The following is a 23496-nucleotide window of genomic DNA, read 5'->3' on the forward strand; positions in this document are numbered from 1 at the left end:
CTTCTTCCGCCTCCGTGACACCTACCAGAATTGACCCTAATTTTTTTTTATTTGCGTTTGTGTATTGTTTTACATTTTAGATTAGTATTTGTTTAGATTTCCTTTTTTTTTTTTTTTTTTTTTCAAAAGCCCAGGCATGCGTACAGCCCTACAAAATGGTGTGTAAAACAAATTCAAAAGGGGAAAAAAAATAATAATAAATCGGCTCCATGGCAGATTACAAGTGATCAAGGGCTTCGGGTGTTCCGTTTAAACACACTAGTGGGCCCTCGTGCAATTTAAGTAATGATGTACATTCGAGACAGAGGGACGTTAGCGAGGGAAAGGTATGAAAAATTTAACTCAAAAGCAGCCGTAAATGGCTCTCTTTATAAATGGGTTCAACAACAGTTCTTCCATGGCTTTATAATATTTTCATTTGCAAAATAGAGCAAAAACAGACGATATGAACTTATTTATTGATCTGTTGTATAACATCAATATAACATTTGCACTCGTGCTATTCGGGACAAAAAGATATTGTGCCCATTCCTCATGTGATAATGCTTGCTATATAAATATGAGACAAAAACTCCTGCAGGGAGGATATCTTGCAGGCATTAACTATATTGCATAGGCTACATCACCACACAGTAAGTAGCACACACACCAAACAACTGCATCTAAGATGACCTGCATAGGTCTTTAAATGTATTGAATCAGTTTATCATATCATAACACTTTTAGGCTGCCATTTTTGGTTGTATGTTAAAAAATGTAAAGAACCTTGGCCACTATGCAAATTATTCAGAGAAGATTACATCTCATCCACCCACCTATTTATAGGCTGATACAAAATCTCACTTTGAGACTGATATTCAATCTCTTATTTCCTGGATGGCTGCCAGATCTCAGATGTTCTCTGATGGTCCATCCTGACATTTCACAGATAATCCTGTTGTGTCATTTTCTTTACAGCTCTACAGTGTAATGTTTAATTTATGGCTTCAATACACGCTGCACATAATAGCAGTCTGTCTCTGCAGAGACAATGGGAACTTGTGTGGCATTCTTTCTAATGTCCCCAAAGCTTTTTCACTTCATTTCCAGATGGAGATAATGCTTAATGAAAAGTTTAATGAGAATCTTCTCTGCCATTCGACTTTTTGTCAATCTACAGCTCCTCATCAGCCATAGATTTCAATTTAATTGTCAGCCACTGACGTTTATGGGAGCAAACGGCACTCCGTATTCATTTTAATAGTTGCCATTCACAACAACACGCCATGTATTACACATTATAGCTATGTAACACTCTTATGTGAACTGCAGTCTAGTAATATATATGTTTTCAGACAGTGGGCAGGAGGTAACACAAGTTCTATTCTGAATCATTTCTCCATCTTTTTCTATGTATTTATTATGTTTTCATTACATTATACAAATATTTTTTCCTGGGTTATGGTTATTATGAATTAATTCCTTAATTATATACCCTCCTTTTTAATATTAAACATATATAACCAATGTTCTTAGGTAAATCGGACACAGCATCATGTAGTTCAGTTGATGTTTTAATATTTTAACACAATAAATAAAAATAAAAAAATAAAATGAACAGAAACATCTGGAAAGTGTAAAATACTGAGGGAGTTAATTTTTAGGCTAATATTTAAATAATACAACAATCCTTCCAGTCGTTTGTTTTTCTTCTTTTAGCGGTACAGTACGCCTCCAGTAGCTCGCAGAATACAAAAAGTCAATGTTAGGTTGAGTGTAATGATAAGCATTATTATGTGTCGCCCTGTGGCATCAACTAAAGGATCTGGAAACCGCATCAATTACGTGCACTTATTTGTGCTGACCTGCATGATTTAAGCAGTGGGGAAACCAGTTGACAAAACTGATTATTTTTCCACCATATCAGCCCATTCTCACTCCCAAGGCGTCACCTAACTGACGCCTTGGGAAGCATTTGGACATGCTTCAATATCTGACGCTTTAGGCGCCCTTTAGCGTCAGTTAAATGACGCCCTAGGATCGCGTGTACCCTACCCCCACCCCACACCTAAACCTAACCGCGTCCTCAAACAGACGCTTTCCTTCAGCGTCAGTTAGATGACGCATTAGGATCGCGTCATTAAAGTGACGCTAAAGGGCGCCTAAAACGTCAAATATTGAAGCATGGTCAAAGGTGACGCCTTGGGGTGAGAATGCGTTGACCATATCCACATGTTGTAGAGTGGAACAATTAGTTTTTTCCTCAGTTGTATGCCTTAATAAACATATAAAAAATGACAAATCATCATTTTTTAATGTTTAAAAGAAGATATTTATTTTCCCCTAGGCTGCATTTATTTAATTAAAAATACAGTAAAAACTGTAATATTAAAGAACAATTGACGAAACCTTTGAGAACATATTGCCCATAGTATTTTCTGAATGTTATTGTGGTTTCAGAGTAACATATTTCCTATAGACGAATCCGGCGAAACTACCGGAAGTAAGCGGGCGCCATTACTGAGCTGTTGCTGGGTAGCGTTGCGCCATTGCCTCCTATTGTTTTAGTTGCAACTTGCGTCCACTGGAATAAACAGCCCGCGATTTAGGACTGTCACTAACGTTACAACGTTAGCCCTTGTATAATGTCGAGTGGGTAAACCGTTTCTGTTATAAATTGTTTCAATGGTGGCAGTAAAATTTCAATTTTGAAGAGAAAACACTGTGAATACCCCGGGTCGACTGCCCCTGTCTGGAGCCGTACGGTTTACACAGATTTCCTGGGCGAGTACAAGACGCGGACATTCGCGTATAATAACAATTATTTAATGACATAAGTAAAAAAATATAATAAATGTGTGATATAGTGATCAGCAAAATCTCCTCTCTTGTTATTTTTTCTATTCAATTTACATGCTATGGTCATTAAATGGCTTTCCTGAGCTGAATGTAACGTTATGTGACATAATTGTTCTCCTGCTGTTATGTTGACCTCTTTCCATGGTTTAAAAACAGTAGTTGGTCGATATTGTGTATACTTTCTAGCTGTAGCGTTACCTTACCCATGCCCGTTGCAATGTCAAAATGAGATAAATAATGGACACAAATGAAAAACATGAAATTGTTTATTTGATTTCATTTATTTATTTATTTATTGTTGCCAAATGGACAGATCTTTTTTTAGTTTCCTCGGTAGCAAACGTTAGCCTAGCTTGCTTGCCAAGCTATTTTCATAAATAATCTGTAAGATCGTTTGTACCTTCATCTGTGACTGGAGGCCAATGTCTTACATCATCAACCCAACAAGTCTGCCTGACTGTTGCTGTCATCAAGGGTGCGTTATCACCTTATCTCCGAGGTTTGTTTACATACCGGTGCATATGTCTATGCCGGTGTAACAGCTCAGTAATGGCGTCGCCACAAGATGGCAGCCTACACAAGAACGCTCGTCGGATTCGTCTATAGGGTGTTTACTCGCCTTCCCTTGTGTTGACTCTCGTCAGATATATGGACGTGTCTTTTTACCCTATGACAATTTGCGCATTGGCATACATCCCAGTGCTGAGAGCTTTCATTTTAAAATGAAATCAACTAAAACACTTTACAAAATAAAGTGGTATACACCTGTATAATAAATGCGCCTGTCCTTGAAACACTCTCAGATGTTCAGCTCACTTTCAAATCACATTTGTTTTGAGACCAGACCACCACATACATTACATTGTAGTTAAATGTATAGCTTTGCTACCATAGAGTAGAGCCCAATATCTGTATTTGTAACAATCTCAAAATTATTTGTATCTGTATTGGGATAAATCCAGAAATGGCTTGGGCTTTGGTCGAAAGATTTTGAAATTAAATGAGTAGCTGGCTTTTAATGTAATTCTGTTACCTTCCTAGTTTTCATTGAACAAATATGCTTTGCACAACTCATATTTATTATAGTTATAAAAATCATTTAAATGTTTTAATTAAACTATAATACTACATGTTAAACACAAAAAAGGGAATTATTTTTATTATATTATTAATATTTTTATTTATTTCCAGAGGGACATTGTGTAGATACAGTATCTGGACAATCATCCACAACATGGAAGTTTAAACTAAATAGTGGCAAAACATTTTAATTAATAAATAAATAATAAACATTGTTTACTATGCATACAAATGCAAGAACAAATTAATGAATTTATGCTTGTCTCAGAGAGAGAGAGAGTGAGACAAACAAACATGTCATTTATCATATCGTACAAAATAAAGATATCAAGTAGAAAATGTGTATGATGTAGATTTCAACTTTTGGCTTGCTTAGTTGGATACAGGGATACTTAGTTGGATGCAGTCAAATTGAATTCTGTTTGCATTGTTGAATCAATATTTTCCTGTTCATCACTGAAAAACTGCAATGAAATTATCTATATTGTATAAATCACTAAAAAAAGGTGACTTGACCATAATATCATGCTATCATATCACCTAGCTCACCTGTTATCTAGTAAACACGAAGGGTGATTGTGTCTATCGAATATTTTCCAGATTATTCAGTAGAATGGATTATTCATTTTGAAGCAATTATCCGTGCCTTTCCCAATGATGTATTTGGCTTCAGTCACTTCCCAAGTAGTAACCAGGGAGGCCCAGTGTTTGGGTGGGTAGTGCTGTCACCTCACAGCAGGAATGTCCTGCTTTGAGACCTTTCTGTGTGGAATTTCACTTTTGTGTGGGTTGGTGTTCTGGTTTCTGCCACAAACCATAGAGAGAGTGAGACAGAGAAACATGTCATGTATTTGAATTTGAATTTCTCTTTTATTGAACATGTTAAAAAAACAAACAAACACAACAGCAAAAACTGAATAAAAGTAAAAAATAAATAGTTAATCATCAACATCAAGAAAAAAAAGATCATCTACAGATGGTCCAAACAACAATCATGTTCAAAGGGGGTAGGAAGAAGTTAGAATAACTTTTCTTGTCCTATCCCCACTTCAATAATATTTTAACTACTTAAACTAACTTATCTAAGGTTTACTTTACCTAAGGTTGAAAAAAAGAAAATCACTATTCCAGCTCATATCCATCAAGAATTCTTTTTTTAAACATATATTTCAATTGCAATAAGTTTTTACATAATTTTAAATCATTGTTGCTACTGTTCCACAGTATAACACCCTGGGTTGGTATACAGTGCAACTTAGTGTTTGTGCGAATCTGCGGTCTACTAAACATTGATATTCCTCTAAAATTATATGTGTTTTCTCGTAATTGGAAAAGCTCTTGGATATTTCTAGGTAATTGGTTGTTGTGAGCTCTAAAAACAATTTGAATAATTTTATAATCAATCAAATCTTTGAACTTTAATATTTTGAGTTTAATGAACAATGGGTTTGTTGGTTCTCGGTATGCAGTTTTATGTATGATTCGAATAGCCCTTTTTTGTAAGATGAAGATTGGGTGTGTATTTGTTTTGTAAGTATTCCCCCATACTTCCACACAATAAGTCATGTACGGGAGTATGAAGGAGCAGTACAACATATTTAGAGAAGCCTTATTCAATAAGTCTTTAGCCTTATTTAATATTGCCAATGACTTGGATATTTTGGTTTTAATATAGTTTATGTGAGGTTTCCAGCTTAATTTGTTATCAATAACTACCCCGAGGAATTTTATTTCAGATACTCGCTCTAGTTCTATACCATTTATCATTAGTTTTTTATCCGTGTCAGTTGATCGGTTCCCAAATATTATAAATTTAGTTTTACTCAGATTTAATGTTAGTTTATTTTCATCAAACCAAATCTTCATCCTACTCACTTCCTTTTCCATGGTATCCAGTAGCTTCTCCAAATTTTCACCACAGCATAGTAAATTTGTGTCATCAGCAAAAAGAATGGTTTCTACAATTTGCGATACTTCACATATATTATTTATATAGAGGTTAAATAATAATGGCCCCAACACTGAACCCTGTGGCACCCCACATGTAACCTGCAACAGTTGTGATTTATTGTTTTGTATTTCAACATACTGCTTTCTGTTCTCCAGGTAACTAGACAACCATGTCAGTGCAATTCCTCTAATGCCATATCGTTGTAATTTTTTAATCAATAATTTATGATCTACAGTTTCAAAAGCTTTTTTAAGATCTAGAAATATCCCCACTGCATATTGTTTTCTGTCTATTACGTTTGTAACTTTTTCTATGAATAATATCATTGCAAGAGAAGTTGATCTGCCAGCTCTAAACCCATATTGTTGCTCACATAGAATACTATGTTTGGCTTGGTACTATGTATGTTGGTACGATGTATCATATCGTAGAAAATAAATATATCAAGTAGAAAATGTTCATGATGTAGATTTCACCTTTTGGCTTGCTTAGTTGCAGTGGCGCAAAAAAGTGGGTATGCGCTATATGCGGCACATAGGGGCGCAGCACAATGGAGGGCGCCAAAGCGATGGTAAAAAAATTAATAAAAATTTAAAAAAAAATATATATATATAGGCTATATTGTATTTCTATATGTAGCTGCTGTTGTGCGTTTCTAAATCATTTCTGCATTCCTTCAATGTTATATAAAATTTTAGAGGACTAACAGCCAGGCTAGAGTAGGCGCCCTCATGGAGAAGGGGGGCGGGTAATATCGCGAGTGGGCGGGGGCACCGTGAGCGCTGAGCGAGCAGGTACGAGTAGTGAGTTGTCGTCGAAAAAGATGGATAAAACAAAATGCTGTGGGGCTAAAAATAGAAAAAGAAAGAGAGAAAAGGAGATGGCATGTCAATTGAAATAACTGCATGCATTGCTGAAAGCCAACAGGTAGGATTTAAAATGTGACATCCAGGCATGTAGGCTATCTATATCTCGGTGGCCATCGGAACTGAGATTCCCGCTGGGCGGACGTGCTTTTTCAGCCGATACATCTCATCTTTTTTTATTTATTTGTCTTAACGGCCCACAAAACTCATACATCGGCAGCCCATTTGTTTGTTTGTTGTTTGTTTTGTTTTTTGCTTAATTGGCGGCGCTGTGCTGGTGTAATGCATTGGTCAAAAAAAGTCAGCTTTAGTTTTTTTTTCTGACACACTGGCCCATGAAACATGTCATTATGCGCTTATATCTTTCAAGTATAGAAATTAGTGCAAAACTAATTATGAAAGTTTTCTTTATTTTTCAGTGCATTTGTTTTACAATAGCCTTTATGGCTATTACTATGGGATTAATATTATAACTATTATTAGTAGTGTAATGTAGACAGACACTAACTAAAAGAGGTTCAAATTTTTCTTTGTTTAATTTGCACCCTGAATATGGGTTGGAGCTTTTAATTTTGAACTCTTAAAGTGCACCAGACTGCTGAATTTAACATTACAGAACACAAAATTTTCTTACGGGGGAGCATGCCCCCCAACCCCCCTAGAGAAATAGAGGTCGACCTACCATAGTTTTACCTAAAATCCTGTGAGAAACACTGGTATTGCTGTTCCAATGGAGCTTATAGTTTTCTTAGGGGGGTTCATCAAGGTGGAGTAGCTATAGTTTATTTGTATTAATAAATGACAATTTTGCACTTATTTGATCTGTTAGCGCTCATTTGTTCCTACTCACTTATTACACGGCACACTTATATTACATTTATTTTTCCTTTTTTTTGGTGGGGGGGGGCTAAAATTGTTGCTGCATACCCCTCTGAAACTTGCACCCCTGCTTAGTTGGATACACTTAATTGTTGGCCATATTGATTTGACTGCACTGACTCTATTGGATGAGACCTGAACTGAGCTGGATGATGAAATTATGGTTTTCTTCAGAGCTGTTTTATAGATGAATCTCATTGCGTAACTGATAAACTGTACACAGTTATTGAACCGAAATGAATCAGCACTGAACTGATTTCACCTGAATACTGACATTATTTATTAATGTCTTTTTAGAGCAGACACTTTTTTTTTTCCTTTTTAGTTAAATTGAACTCTGTTTGCATCTTTGAATCATTATTTACCTGTTCATCACCAAAAAGCTGCTTTGAAACAATCTATGGAAGTGTTTGGAACACTTGAATTATCTGATTTGGAAGTGTGTCCCAATACGTTTGGCAATACAGTGTAGATCTGCTGTATAGCCAAAATAAACTTTGTTGCATTATTTTCCTTATATCACTGTAAAGCTGCCTTTATAACTATCAGTATTGTAAAAAGCACTATATAAATAAAGGTGACAACTTGAATTATTCATGGAAAATATTGGCCTCGACTGTGTCACAGTCATGTCATGTTAAGTTTCTGTATCTTGTTGACTCTAGTTTCATGATCATGTCCGTTTTCCATCACCATTTTCCTGAGTTCTCGTTCAAAGTTTGTTACTATGGTTTCTGATTTAGTTGGGAACCTGTTTCATGTTCTGTTGGATTATTCCTTCTATTTAAGCCCTCAGTTCTTTCTGTCCATTGTTCTGTGTAGTTTATGATAACTGTTTTGTTTGATCTTTTGAAGTTCATTAAATAATTTTTCGTTCATTCTGCATCATGAATCTTTTCTTTTGATAAAACACAGCTATCATTGACACACTGTAAGCTCTCAATTCTAATTTACGCTTGTGCACATTTAAGAAAAGGGAACCCTATGGGGGTAGGATTGTTCCATTATTCAAAATAAATAGATCATGATCCACAAATAAATGTAAAGAGATTCACAAAAATAAATCAAATTCACAAATAAATAGATTAAGATCCACAAATAAATGTGGGGGAAAAAACCCAGTATCCTACATGCTGTTACATCTTCAGTGATGGTCATTTGGGCTGATATTTGGTATTCTACATAATATTTATGTCCTATCGCTAGCTATTTTATACTTTAAAGACAAAATCCTCCTTTTTGTCATTTCTTACATTGTGTCTACCCCGTGCGAGTCTGTCTAACATTACACTGGACAAAACAAACCGTGCAAATGATGCGTTATAGATTATAGAAGATTATAGACACGTCATATATCTGCAGGTAAGAAAACGTCATGGGCAAAATGTGTTAACATTACAATCATGTTAGTATTAGGCTACATTATTGAAACTGCCACGGCAGCCAAGAAGATAATGGGCCATTTGCTTCTGAGGCGCTGTCGCGCCGCTTGATTCCGGTGTAGAGGGTGTTATGCTCGGGAATCTTGATCATAATTTGTGTGTAATCCCGATGGAAATATAAAAAATCCTTAAACTCCAGCAGCCTTTTGGAAACAGGTTGTTGCAACCACACAAACAGCTCAATTTGAATGAAGCGCCAGATAAGGGTGAAAAAATATCTTCAAAATGAATCACATTCATGTCCCGCCCCGAGTGTAAATAACGTGATTGGTTGTAGCGAGAACGTGCTACGATTGGTCAGCTCAACGTGGCCGTTATCTGATTGGCTTGAGGAAACGGAGGGTGGAGTCCACTTATTTGTGGATTTGTCTGCATGTCGACGCTAGAAGTGTTTCAAAATCCACAAATGCGTGAGGGGATTTACAAATGCACAGAAACTGATTCACAAATGCGTGGGGGGATTTACAAATGCACAGAAAGTGGTTCACAAATAAATGCCAGGCAGAGTTGTGTTTGTGGCATAAAAAAACATTTGTAAATACATAGTTTTATTTGCAAATCTCATTTTATTTATTTGTGAGTTTTATATTTTTTTTTGTGAAACTCTTTACATTTATTTGTGGATCTTAATCTATTTATTTGTGAATTTGATTTATTTTTGTGAATCTCTTTACATTTATTTGTGGATCATGATCTATTTATTTTGAATAATGGAACAATCCTACCCCCATACGAACCTCACATATTAATGTTTTGAAATAGGGGTGATTCTAGGATTTCAGCCCCCAATAATGGTTTGATTAAAAAAATATTAAGTATCTATATTGTTTGTAATCTGCATTAGGCATGAACAATACTATATTCTACACTACCCATCAATTCAACCCCTGAATAATGATTTCATTTCAAATTGTTTAAATTAACCAACCAATATTCATACATATTTGTTAAAGCTACAATGTTTGTTTGTTTGTTTTTTTCGCTGCTAGGGGTCGCTTACCTCTTACAATAACAAAGGCCTAGCTTGATGACGCAGTGATAAGTGGAATGATGTTACTTGCTGTCATGCAAGTCTAATAATGTTTAATAATGTCTATTGTCTAATAAATCTAATAATGTTTATGGATGAGTGAAAATATTTATGATTTTTGGTATGAAAAAAAACAAAGGGTCGTGATTGCTAATAAAAGAAAGATTGGCCAAATGTGGGCCACAGTGAGCCCTGCAGATATAAAGGATTAAGGACATTTAATTATTCCGAACTACCCGTAAGTGCAGATTTACTACTTGCACTCGCAAAAGTCAGTTTATTTGACAAATTAAACTTGAAACTATCAAACTAAAAAGCATTTGAGTGTGTTAAAAGTTATAATGTTTTTCTATGTGTTAGTTTATTTACTGTATGAGACTACCATAATGACATGATCATATTATAACATTTCATGTTGAGCTATACAACATGATTTGTTTTATTTGCTCACCTGTCTAAAAAAGTACATGCAAGAGTGGCATCCCTGTCCAGTCGTAATTCGTGAAGCTATGTCGAGTCCAAGTTATTAGCGGACGTGGAGCTCTCGGCATCTCGAAAGGCCTCGCTGATATTGATCCTAGTTTTAGTTCTCCTTTTGAAATCTGCTTGCTATGGTTCATAATGTTTGAACGACAGAAACAACTATGTGCCACTAGAAGTTACGCACTACGTAGTTGTCCACGAATGCACTGTGGTTACTATGGCAGTACAAGCAGAGACCAGGGATAACGTGGATATTATGTCATCGACAGGCGACAAGTGAACAGGGACGGGTACTTTTTAAAATTGTGAATTTCTCTGAATTTACAAATTCTTAAAAACGTTTGGGAAAATGGAAGTACACAGTTGAAAGAAATATAACACTCTACCTTGAACAATATGGACAAAATGTATATTAATATAATGAAAAAAACAGCAAATAAATCTATCAATTTACCACTTCTATAATTCAAAGTGACATCAAAAACCTCAAATCTCTTAAGGCTAATAAATGTGTCACAATCAAGAACAAAATAACTCAAGTCATTTACTCTAAAACGCAATTTAAATAAGTGCATAAGTGCTGTCTGTCACTGATTGTGTCTTTAATGATTATGGAGTTAATCACAATTTTTTTAGAGGGACTGGGTGGGTAAAGTTCAAGTGTAAAGTTCAAACTTCAAGTGTGAATGAGATTTGACAGTTATGGCAGATGGGATTTCAGTGCTCTTTTTCTCACACAAAGATATGTGAGATACTTTCGAGTCATATGGACTGCTTTTAATTTCAGTGTATTGAAAAAAGCAACTATATCTTCCTGCTGCATAAACTCAAAACAGGCTTTGAATGATATGGGGAGTAAATGATAACAACATTTATATTTTGAACTATTCCTTTTAAATACATTGGTTCTCAGCAAGTGCATTATTTTGTACAGTGAGCTCCCAAGGGAATGATGCCATCTAAATTAAAAAGACATTTTAGAAACCAAACACTCAAACAACAAAGAGACAAAAAAATCCATTAATTATAATGTATAACATTCATACTTAATGACAATTTAATTATTGTGTATTAATACATTTCAGTCTATCATTCCATGGACTGTTTCCGGTTTAAAACTAGTCCCAGTCACTGCTTGTCAGCGTTTAAAATATATTAGCTAAATCAACTATAATGTCAAGCAAACATTTTAATAGATTACTCTGCATTTTCTGTAATCTGGACCACAACAGGTGATGCTTGCATCACTGATCTAACACTTATCAATTTCCGTTCTTAGGTGTCACAACTGTCCTGACTATGACCACGCTGAGTATAAGTGCCCGGAACTCGCTTCCCAAGGTGGCCTATGCAACAGCCATGGACTGGTTTATGGCAGTGTGCTATGCCTTTGTCTTCTCTGCTCTCATTGAGTTTGCCACCGTCAACTACTTCACAAAGCGCAGCTGGGCCTGGGATGGCCAGAAGGAGGCCCAGGAGATGCGGGTAAGATAGACCATTGAATACATTGGAGTAGGATGTCACAATGCTGTAAAAGGACAGTACTTCCCGTACACTTGAGTGCGTATGTTCTTTTAAGGCGAGACACGGCAGGCAAAAACATCGTTTTTTTTTCCACTGGTCAATTTTGAGATTTTGGGATATTTGACTTCAATAACATGTATTCTTTCAGACTTGTGTTGGAAAAAAAGTCCGAAATACATATTTAGGTCTTTATTTTACTACACTTTGTCAGTTTGCGCCTGTAGATTTCTCATAAATTCAACAAAAGTTGTGTTCTAAATGATCGCGCTGCTCCGCGATCGCTGCATACACCCTGTCATCACAAACAAAGCACATCTCTCTCCTTTACAATGCTGTCAGGTCCAAATATGGTCATTTCCTTTTAATCAACATCCAATCGTGGAAGCAAAAGTGGGGATTTGTTTACCTCGGGGATTAACGTGATTCGTCAATCGTCACATGGTATGCTTTGACGCTTGCTGATTTGGTTTAGCTTTCCGCGGGACTTTCTGAATGAATGAATGAAAATGACTTCACGTCAGTCATCGAAAAGATTACAACAGTTGTCACTTGCTAGGGGGAAAAGGAAAATTAGTGATGTATTACCCTGTGAAATGCCCTCGGGAAGCGCATCTGAACGCAAGCTGTCGATGGGAAGCCAATCTATAAATAAAGATGAAGCGCACGCAACACAACAGTGGCTGCTTATTTGGCAATGTTGTTTTATTCAGTTGTCATTTTTCATGTAAATTGTTATAAACAATAACTTGGCCAGTTATTTTGCTTGTTAGCAATGTTTTCATGTAGAAATGTGTGGAATTTTAGAATATAAGTTTTTTAAGCCCGTTTTCTCAAAATGACTTTTTTCTCATACTCAAAGTCTGAAATCTCCACTTCAGTAGCTATATACACCAAACTTTCCAGTCTTGTACCTAGTTATATTATGAAGACATTTACAGAGGGATTTGTAAATATATTATTCCTAGCCTGATTTATGTAACATTTTATCCCAAAAAAACATGGCGAAAGTCATTTTTTTAAGACTATTGATGGTATATTCTGATTTACAGGATAACAAAAATACATATCCATAAATCCTTCTGTAATTTTTTCCCCATCTATTATATGAACACAATGAAAAAAAAAAAAATTAACCTGGCTATATCCAATAGTCAGATTTCGTTGTTTTAAAGATATGCAAATTAGTGCATATTTAACCAGATAATGCCTCATTTGCATATTTAAACATTAAATTACAGAAAACTTGTAATACATTTTTTTCTCATCTTAATGTAGGTAATCAACTGGGAAAGTTTCATGGTGATATCTGCTAGTTTAAAATTTTACCCTATTCACCTGTAGTGTCTCGCCTAACACAGTCTCATCCCAAAAAGTCATGTAACTGACGTTTTGGGACGTATTTTGACCATACGTCAATATCCGCCTTTTTAGGGCCCCCTTAAACGTCGGTAGATGGCGATCCCGGGCCGTCATACAACTGACGCTTTACCTTAAACGTCAGTTAGGTGACGGGTTAGGTTTAGGGTTAGGTTTAGGTATGGGGTAGAGTTAGGATCCCATAACCTCATCTACCGATGTTTAAGGGGGCCCTAAAAAGGCGAATATTGACGTATGGTCAAAAGACGTCCCAAAACGTCAGTTATATGACGTCTTGGGATGAGACCGGGTTGTCTCGCCTTAAGATCTTGTCTTTGAGTTAATGGGTGCACTAGGTTTGCCACCAATTCCTTAAATTACGGAATCGTGAATGGGTATCTCTTATTTTACCACACTAAAGGTAACAACCCTAGTGCTCTATCATTTGAAAAAAATCATCTGAAAGAATATTCAAAATTGCAGTAAGCTTTACATTTAAGCTTGTGTATAGGTGGTTTGCAGTCACGTGATTGTGTTGACGCGCGGAACGGAGATGGAGGGCAAGGAGTGAAGAGCGCAATGGACGAGATGGAGGAAAATTCGTACTGTACTACTTTAGACGCTATTACAAGATAAATATATAAACAGAAAATCGAAACATATGTTGGACGTGATCCTTACGTTATGAAGAGGACAGATTTTCAACTGAATTGAGAGATTTGCCTGCCATCGAGGCTGTAGATATCAGCAACTAACTCGTCTTACAGACATACTTTGACTTTACAAAATTCGGGAACTGGTATGTAATTATCAGCCACATAAATAATGTATACTCACATTTGACGAAGTGATCACTGCACACACACACAGGCGTTTTCCCATTCGGTTGCTCCCGACTGCAGACGTAGGTTTGCAAGGCATTTTTCCCGGTGTTTTTCTGTCAATTTCTTGTATTTTCCCCCCTTATGAACAACAACTTTTGGCACACGATAAGAAACTCCTCGTGTTTTGATCTATTTGAGCAACCATAAACGACGCAAAAGATAGGCATCTTGAGTGTGTTATAGTGCTTCCTAATATAGAAAATCACTTCCTGCCCTCCATCTCCGTTTCGCGCCATGGCAACGCAGTGGCGTGACGTCACGTGAAAACAAGCTATTCTATAGTATTTCTCAGCGTAATCAATCACGGTTTCATTTTCCACTGTCAATTTTTTATAGAGTTCCTCCAGACAATAAGCAATAAATATTCAGCATATAAATCCCAAACTAACATAGGCTTCTTGTTAGCAAGCTTGTCACTATTGTAATTTTTCATCGAGGTTGTTCCCGCTCAATAAGTTTAAGGGCTGCCAGCCATCTCTTTTTTTTTTCTCCCACCGCTTTTGCTTGCTCTTGATTATTGCCACCCTCTGTCCTGGCCCTGATAACCTCTGAGAAATGAAGTGCTTAGAGCTAATGCATGTGAATTGCTGCAGAGAAAGCTCAGCGAGGTGCTGCATTGCTCACAGTATGAGGAGATATTGCACCTGGGAATCACTAATGTAAATTCCTGTTTCGCCCTCTTGTTGTAACCCATGCTTAATCTGTCGAGAAACACTTTACTTCTTCATTTACTGTTCAATAGAATAGAAATGTTGTGTTTCAACAGAAAGCGTTGAGAACAGCTGCAGAGTCTCTCTGAAGAGAGTACAATGCAAAACTGATAGCACGCATAGGCTTGGACAATGGAAGTTAAAGCCAGCTGTTAAAAAATTAAGTAAAAAAGTGACATGTATAACAATGTATATTACAATGTATAATATGGTTGAAAAACTTTTTCTAACAAAATTTAGTTGAATAAATGCTAATTTTCACAACCCATTCCTATATGGAAGTTTGGGGGAATTTTTACAAAATGTTTAGTTTCAACGTGATCTCATGAGAATACGTATGTATTTGTACGTAAAGTGTCGCTCTATCATACGTATATTTAATTACGTTTTATATGCGCAGAAACGTATAATACTGACATATTTACAGTACTAAAACGTAAAACATTTACGTATTGACAACAAAAACGTAATTTATTTACGTATGAACAAATCCACCGACGTACATTGTACGTATCACAATTTATGCATATTAATATCGTAGCATTATGTTTTGACTCTATTGCGTTCCACTGTCTTATTAATGAAGTTTTCAGTCGCATTTATTGATATAATACTCATAAATATTAACATTTTACTCGTTTCGCCTGCATGGTATTAAACAATACACTATAAAACCTTAAAAATACATTCTTTAACGTTACTCGTTCAACCATTTTGTAATAGTTTATTTACCTTGAGACACATAAAGTGTTTTCTCCTATAAAACACATCAATTTTATTAGTTTGATGTAATCCAAATCTTTAGAATCCATAGTTGTTTGCAAGAAACAACTCCTAATTCAGCCTCTTATCCAGTCGTGATCTCTCCAGCCCGTTCTCATCCTTTAACGTCATATAGAACGCTATATGCAAAAACGGCGCTATACTACGCACATGGCACCCTTTATCGTTAATATAACACCCGAACCCAAGACGTTATAAATCCTTTAGCGTGAACATGACACGCACACCCTACCCCACACCTAAACTTAGCCCTCACAGCACGTGTTATATTAACGATAACGTGTGACATGTGCGTAGTATAGCGCTGTTTTGTCATATAGCGTTCTATATGACGTTAAAGGATGAGAATGCGTTGGATCTCTCCATTCTCAGCAGCGACCGTACGTGTCAAACCCGGGTCAAACCCCGCGCTGGTGATGAATTCAAATTCAAAAATTCAAATTCAAAAAAAGCGATACGTCATCTTTTACGGCAGTGATATCAAACGTTCATTGGCTCTTCCCTGCTTCGTCACAGTTTGCGACATGAAGGACTGTGACGGTTGGTTAGTTTAGTTCATTTGAAATGGAGAAGCGCAAACCGAAGCCGGATTGACGTTTTCATTAGTAATTTAATATCTGCTCTGTACTTCATACAAAACTATTACAATACTGCCAGAGAGAAGACTGCGACTGCAACGCTTCATCATGTGAACGGCTTTTGGTATCGGTTTTGACATTTTCGCAATAAATAAATTATTGTGATTATACTTGTCTGTTAGTTATGTTTTTCTTCATAATTGTAGTTTGTTACGTTGTTTTAAGGAATTGTTATGGGTAGGTTTAGGGGTAGGAGTAGGATGTGGCTCAAAATATATTTTAATGCTATTGTTAATAAAACTGCCCTTTCCCAACACCTGTCCGTTACGTTTTATCATTTTTATATATTAAGTATTAAATGGGTATGTTTAGGTTTGGGATTAGGATTAATTTCTGCATTCCTTCAATGTTATATAAAATTTTAGAGGACTAACAGCCAGGCTAGAGTAGGCGCCCTCATGGAGAAGGGGAGCGGGTAATATCGCGAGCGGGCGGGGGCGCAGTGAGCTCTGAGCGAGCAGGTACGAGTAGTTAGTTGTCGTCGAAAAAGATGGATAAAACAAAATGCTGTGGGGCTAAAATAAAAAAAGAAAGAGAGAAAAGGAGATGGCATGTCAATTGATGCGACAGCAGCTAAATAACTGCATGCATTGCTGAAATCCAACAGGTAGGATTTAAAATGTAACATCCAGGCATGGCTATCTATATCTCGGTGGCCATCGGAACTGAGATTCCCGCTGGGCCGACGTGCTTTTCAGACAATACATTTCATCCTTTTTTAATTTATTTGTCTTAACGGCCCACAAAACTCGTACATCGGTGGCCCATTTGTTTGTTTGTTTGTTTTTGTTTTGTTTTTTGCTTAATTGGCGGCGCTGTGCTGGTGTAATGCATTGGTCAAAAAAAGTCAGCTTTAGTTTTTTTTTTTCTGACACACTGGCCCATGAAATATGTCATTATGCGCAAGTATCTTTCAAGTATAGAAATTAGTGCAAAACTAATTATGAAAGTTTCCTTTATTTTTCTGTGCATTTGTTTTACAATAGCCTTTATGGCAATTACTATCATGGGATTAATATTATAACTATTATTTTGTAGTAGTGTAATTTATACAGACACTAACTAAAAGAGGATCAAATTTTTCTCTGTTTAATTTGCACCCTGAATATGGGTTGGAGCTTTTAATTTTGAACTCTCAAAGTGCACCAGTCTGCTGAATTTAACATTACAGAACACAAAATTTGTGCGCTAAAATTGTTGCTGCATACCCCTCCGAAACTGGGTAGTTGCGCCCCTGTAGTTTACGACTAGGGGTGCTCCGGTTGATCGGCTATCGGCTGACAATCACTTCTAAGTACTCGATCGGCAATCTCTCAATTTGCCAATCGTGAACTTGAGAGGAATGGCAAGACTTGCAGTGGTGTCATCTCAATCTCTGTCAGCGCAGGAAAAATAATTCTAATACTGAAGGCGAGGTACACTTCATACATCTTTATTAAATAAATCAGTAATTTGAACATTTTCTGTGAGAAGTTATTTCACGAATGGCTCTCTCTCTTTAAATCTGCAAATGGCTTCACATCACTACATCACACACTACATAAACAAACTGCACACTGGACAGTTGGCGAAATTGTAATTTTTTTAACCATTCGCACGCTCTCTGAGAGACGGGGCACTCATGCACGCTCAAAGCGTGCACACATAAAGCCTTACAGCTCAGTGATCAAAATGCTCTGTAATAGTAAAGTATACACATGTACAAAATTACTGTCCTCCCGAGCTTTCACGTAAACACAGTCGGTTATTTCTTTAATAAAAGTAAACAGGGGGACTTTCAAACGGAGCGTGATTAAACGGTGTGAATGTAAGTCACGATGATGAAATAAAAGGTCCCTATGGAGCTATTCACACTGGGCGTGATCTATTGCAGCGTGACAAAGCGAGTTTTTTTTTTTTTCCGGAAGGGAGAAGAGAATGGATTTTGAGTGTTATCACTGGTGTCTGAGAACTGATTTATTCTTATTCCACTTTCTTTATATAGATTATCATTTCTATTCATGTTCCACTGCATGCAATCTGAAGAGCTTGAAATGGCAAAGAGCGCTGTTTTCTTCCATGCGTGTCTATTATAAATCAGAGTTAATTCGCTCTAGAGCTGTCAATCATATTATGTGATCATAAATCCGGCTCTTCCGAATGACGACGTTGAGTTCATTTCCTCGTTCTGATTTCCACACATAAACAACCAAGAGAAACATCTCTACATATGAAACATGAAGCCAAATAAATATATGATTATAAGATGATATATGTTCTGTATGTTTTTTTTTTGTTTGTTTATTTTTTTATTTTTTTTCATGCTGCTCAGGGTATTTTTACAACAGTAAAGAATGAGAAATGCTTAGCAGGTGTAGCATTCAGTTTACTATAAAAAAAAAACTACATATAATGCACATCTATTCATTATTCAATCAAAATACACTTTTGAAGATCGCTGTCGAAAGTTATTACATGAACCCGATGATGGTGTCTCTGTGTTGTGCCAAACTTTACTTATCTAATTTACCATTGTATATTGTGCAGCAGTCAAGGTTAAATCCAAAGGGGAAAACCTAAGATGCATACCTGAGGAAAAACTTTGTTCAAATATGTGTTTAGCGCCACCTATTGTGCTGGCGTGAACTAGCTGAAATAAATCAATAATATTGCATTTCTTGTGAAAGCTCCTCACTTTGCGCACAGGGTGAAAGAGCCGTGACAGTATATTGGATCTGTGCATACATTCTTAAAGTGACAGCAGCCTAATAAACCTGTTGTCGTTTGTGTCATTAATGCTAATCAAACAACAAAAGACATCTAAACTCTTGACATGATATATTTTGTAACTTTAAATGTTAGGATTAATCTGAATATCCATCGGTATTTTACATTTGTTTTTTTTTTTGTTTTTTTATTTCTGTCCCTGAATACTACTGAGACCAGCAACCTGGACAGCTGCTGCAACAATCAGTCTGCATAACCAAAGAATTCCTGCACAAACTGTCAGAAACTGTCTCAGGGAAGCTCATCTAAATGCTTGCCGTCCTCATCGGGATCTCAACCAGCCTGTAGTTTGTCGTCATAACTGACTTGAGTGGGAAAATGATCACATTTAATCGCATCTGGCACTTTGGAGAGGTGTTCTCTTCATGGATGAATCTCAGTTTTCACTGCATAGGGAAGGTGGCAGTCAGCGTGTATGTGGGTGAGCAGTTTGCTGATGTCAGCGTTGTGGATCTAATGGCCCACGGTGGAGGTGGGGTTATGGTATGGGCAGGCATATCTTATGTACATTGAACACAGGTGCAATTTATTGATGGCATTTTGCATTCTCTGCATTGCATTTTGAACAATATTTGAGAGAAATAGGCCTTTTGTGTACATAGAAAAAGTCTTCGATCTTTGAGTTCAGCTCATGAAAAATGGGGGCAAAAACAAAAGTATTGTGTTTATAATTTTGTTCAATGTGTGTGTGGCATACTGTTCAGGAAATTATTGTATTACTAGTATTTGTTTCATTAAATACTGTCAAATTTGCACTTTCATTACATATAATCAGAGTTTCATTTCATATATTCACACTCTTTGTCCATCAATTCAAGTTTAATTCTATATATTCAGAGTTTCTCTTATACTTATTTTTCCACTGTTATTCATTCATACTCTTATTCCATATACTGAAACTTTCTATTATAAATGCAATAATTTCCTAAACGGAATATGCCATACCTATGTAATTAATTTATATATATATATATATATATATATATATATATATATATATATGGGTTGGGGCAGGTGGACACAATTTGGGCTGGTTTGGAGTCAGTCTGGTGGTTTTCAAGCATCCAAATGTTATAGTGTAATTGGTTAATAAACAAAACTCAAGTGTGCATGTACTCCATATAATCAGTCATCTTGACGTTACCAAAGACGTCGTTGATGTTGGCGTCACCGACGAGAACACACTTTTAGCCAATCAGCAATCAGCGGGCAGACGTGATCATTCACAGGTTTTTAGCGCAATAACTTGTAGCTGTATATTCAAGTGATCGCTATAGTTTGGATCAATGATTAATCCGTTTTGACTGTGCAAAGTTCTGCCTTATGTTCTACAAATACACTCACCTAAAGGATTATTAGGAACACCGGTTCAATTTCTCATTAATACAATTATCTAATCAACCAATCACATGGCAGTTGCTTCAGTGCATGTAGGGGTGTGGTCCTGGTCAAGACAATCTCCTGAACTCCAAACTGAATGTCAGAATGGTTAAGAAAGGTGATTTAAGCAATTTTGAGCGTGGCATGGTTGTTGGTGCCAGACGGGCCAGTCTGAGTATTTCACAATCTGCTCAGTTACTAGGATTTTCACACACAACTATTCCTAGGGTTTACAAAGAATTGTGTGAAAGGGAAAACATCCAGCATGCGGCAGTCCTGTTGGTGAAAATGCCTTGTTGATGCTAGAGGTCGTGACCGACTGATTCAAGCTGATAGAAGAGCAACTTTGACTGAAGTAGCCACTCGTTACAACCGAGGTATACAGCAAAGCATTTGTGAAGCCACAACACACACAACCTATAGGCGGATGGGCTACAACAGCAGAAGACCTCACCGGGTACCACTCATCTCCACTACAAATTGGAAAAAGAGACTACAATTTGCAAGAGCTTCCAGTTGAAGATTGGAAAAATGTTGCCTGGTTGCATGTTGTCTCGAATTCTGTTGAGACATTCAGATGGTAGAGTCAGAATTTGGCATAAACAGAATGAGAACATGGATCCATCATGCCTTGTTACCACTGTGGAGGCTGGTGGTGGTGGTGTAATTGTGTGGGGGATGTTATCTTGGCACACTTTAGGCCCTCTAGTGCCAATTGGGCATCGTTTAAATGCCACTGCCTACCTGAGCATTGTTTTTGACCATGTCCACCCCTTTATGACCACCATGTACCCATCCTCTGATGGCTACTTCCAGCAGGAAAATGCACCATGTCGCGAAGCTCGAATCATTTCAATTTGGTTTCTTGAACATGACAATGAGTTCACTGTACTAAAATGGCCACCACAGTCACCAGATCTCAACCCAATAGAGCATCTTTGGGATGAGGTGGAACGGGAGCTTCGTGCCCTAGATGTGCATCTCACAAATCTCCATCAACTGCAAGATGCCATCCTATCAGTTTGGGCCAACATTTTTAAAGAATGCTTTCAGCACCTTGTTGAATCAGTGCCATATAGAATTAAGGCAGATCTGAAGGTGAAAGGGGGTCAAACACAGGATTAGTATGGTGTTTCTAATAATCCTTTAGGTGAGTGTATTTTGTACTTTGTGTGTTTTTCATTATTTCCATAGTGTTTTTTTTTCCTGTTTGGGCTAAGAGCATGCATGATCAGCTCTTAAGAGACCTGGTTGTGCAAAATGTGAGAGTTTTCCTCTTAGAAACTATCGTCTGGCCCTCTTCTTGAGGGAAGAGGGACAGGCATCTGGGCCCAGTGTTTCGGGTCCCGCTTGTGCTGAGGCACTGCAGAGACTCGGATCATGAAGTTCCCTAATGGAGCTCGCTGATGAGTTTGAGAGAGGTGTTTCTCTCTCACGCCAGGCAGAAGCTCGCGAGGGTGAGCTGCTGGACGAGGATGTGTTATCTCTTACATCCTCTGATCCAGCAGCAAGTGCTCTGCTGGCACCTAGCCCGACAGAGCAGGAGATGGCTAATGAGGGTGGAGAAGAGGTACAACCTGAACCCTCACAGCCTCCCTGCCCCATGTATGATGAGCTGTTGGGTGTTATGGAGTGCTCTTCAGCTGCTGTGGGAGTGAGTGAGGGAAGGAGCCATTTGTGGGAGGCTGGATGAGCGGTTCTTTTCTATACTATCTGTATACTATCATGGAAGAACTCATATTCATGAATGATCATGAATAATGCTCTGATTCACACCTGAGAAGACTGTAGATTTAAAATTCTTGCTTCCCCTTGTTAATTAATTTCATGAAACAGACACCAGTCATTCTGCCAATATATCTTATTTATTTTACCAATTAATATAAGACATAATGGAGAGAGTGATAATGGACCAGCAAAGATCTTCGTTCTTGCATCTCAGTCATTTCTCTCTCTGCCTTAGACAAAGAGTTTCAGTTCATATATGCTGACAAAAAAACCGGTCCCACTTTATATTAAGTGGCCCTAATACCTGTGAACTTACATGGTTACTAGATATGTACTTAGTATGCAAGTACAGTGTAAATACACATTTGTACATAGTATTTACAGCTGTAATATGTGTGTAACTACACATATGTAATAACACACTGAAAGGTATGGGTAAGTACAATTGTGTAACAGGACATTGGTAACAACACTTTTTTCACTAGAGTAAGTACACATGTGTAACAGGCGTTATGTAAGTACATTTTGTAACAACAATGTATTATTTACACACGTTCTTCCACTTCCACACAGTCTTCAATATAGGCACTGAAACTCCATTGAAATCATGATGATTCCGTAAGTTGTGGCCGTTTCACACATTGTATCAAGTGCAGAGTTACTGAGGAGTTACCATGTAACACTGTTAATAGAGTGTTGCACAGAGGTTTGTGGGTTTTTTTATATTACTCGTTAAGTTGAAGCCGTTTTACACTGCATCAAGTGGACCATTCCTGAGGAGTTACAACGTGAGTAGACTGTTAATACAGTGTTGTACAGAGGTTTGGGTTTTGTATAATACACAGTAAGTTATGGCCGTTTTACAATTTGTATCAAGTGCAGAGTTACTGAGGAGTTACCATGTAACACTGTTAATAGAGTGTTGCACACAGCTTTGGGTTTTGTATATTACACTGTAAGTTATGGCCGTTTTACACTTTATATTAAGTAGACACTTCCTGAGGAGTTACCGTGTAAGTACACTGTTAATACGGAATTGTACAGAGGTTTGGTTGTTTTTATTATACACAGTAAGTTATGGCCCTTTTACACTTTATATTAAGTAGACACTTCCTGAGGAGTTACCGTGTAAGTGCACTGTTAATACAGTGTACAGAG

The 23496-nt window shown here is 37.0% G+C and overlaps 1 protein-coding gene across 1 annotated transcript in view; it reads left to right on the plus strand.

Annotated features, from left to right (window-relative positions):
- The window catches only part of gabra3 (gamma-aminobutyric acid type A receptor subunit alpha3), a 480166-nt gene that overhangs the window by 395081 nt on the left and 61589 nt on the right, over nucleotides 1–23496 (plus strand). Inside the window, exon 9 of the mRNA XM_089123407.1 lies at nucleotides 11849–12054. Within this exon, the coding sequence (XP_088979533.1) occupies nucleotides 11849–12054 (206 nt within the window). The remainder of the gene's footprint in view (nucleotides 1–11848; nucleotides 12055–23496) is intronic.

Source organism: Pimephales promelas, chromosome 19, assembly GCF_988280905.1.
Source record: "Pimephales promelas chromosome 19, fPimPro1.hap1.1, whole genome shotgun sequence".
Classification (NCBI taxonomy): domain Eukaryota; kingdom Metazoa; phylum Chordata; class Actinopteri; order Cypriniformes; family Leuciscidae; genus Pimephales; species Pimephales promelas.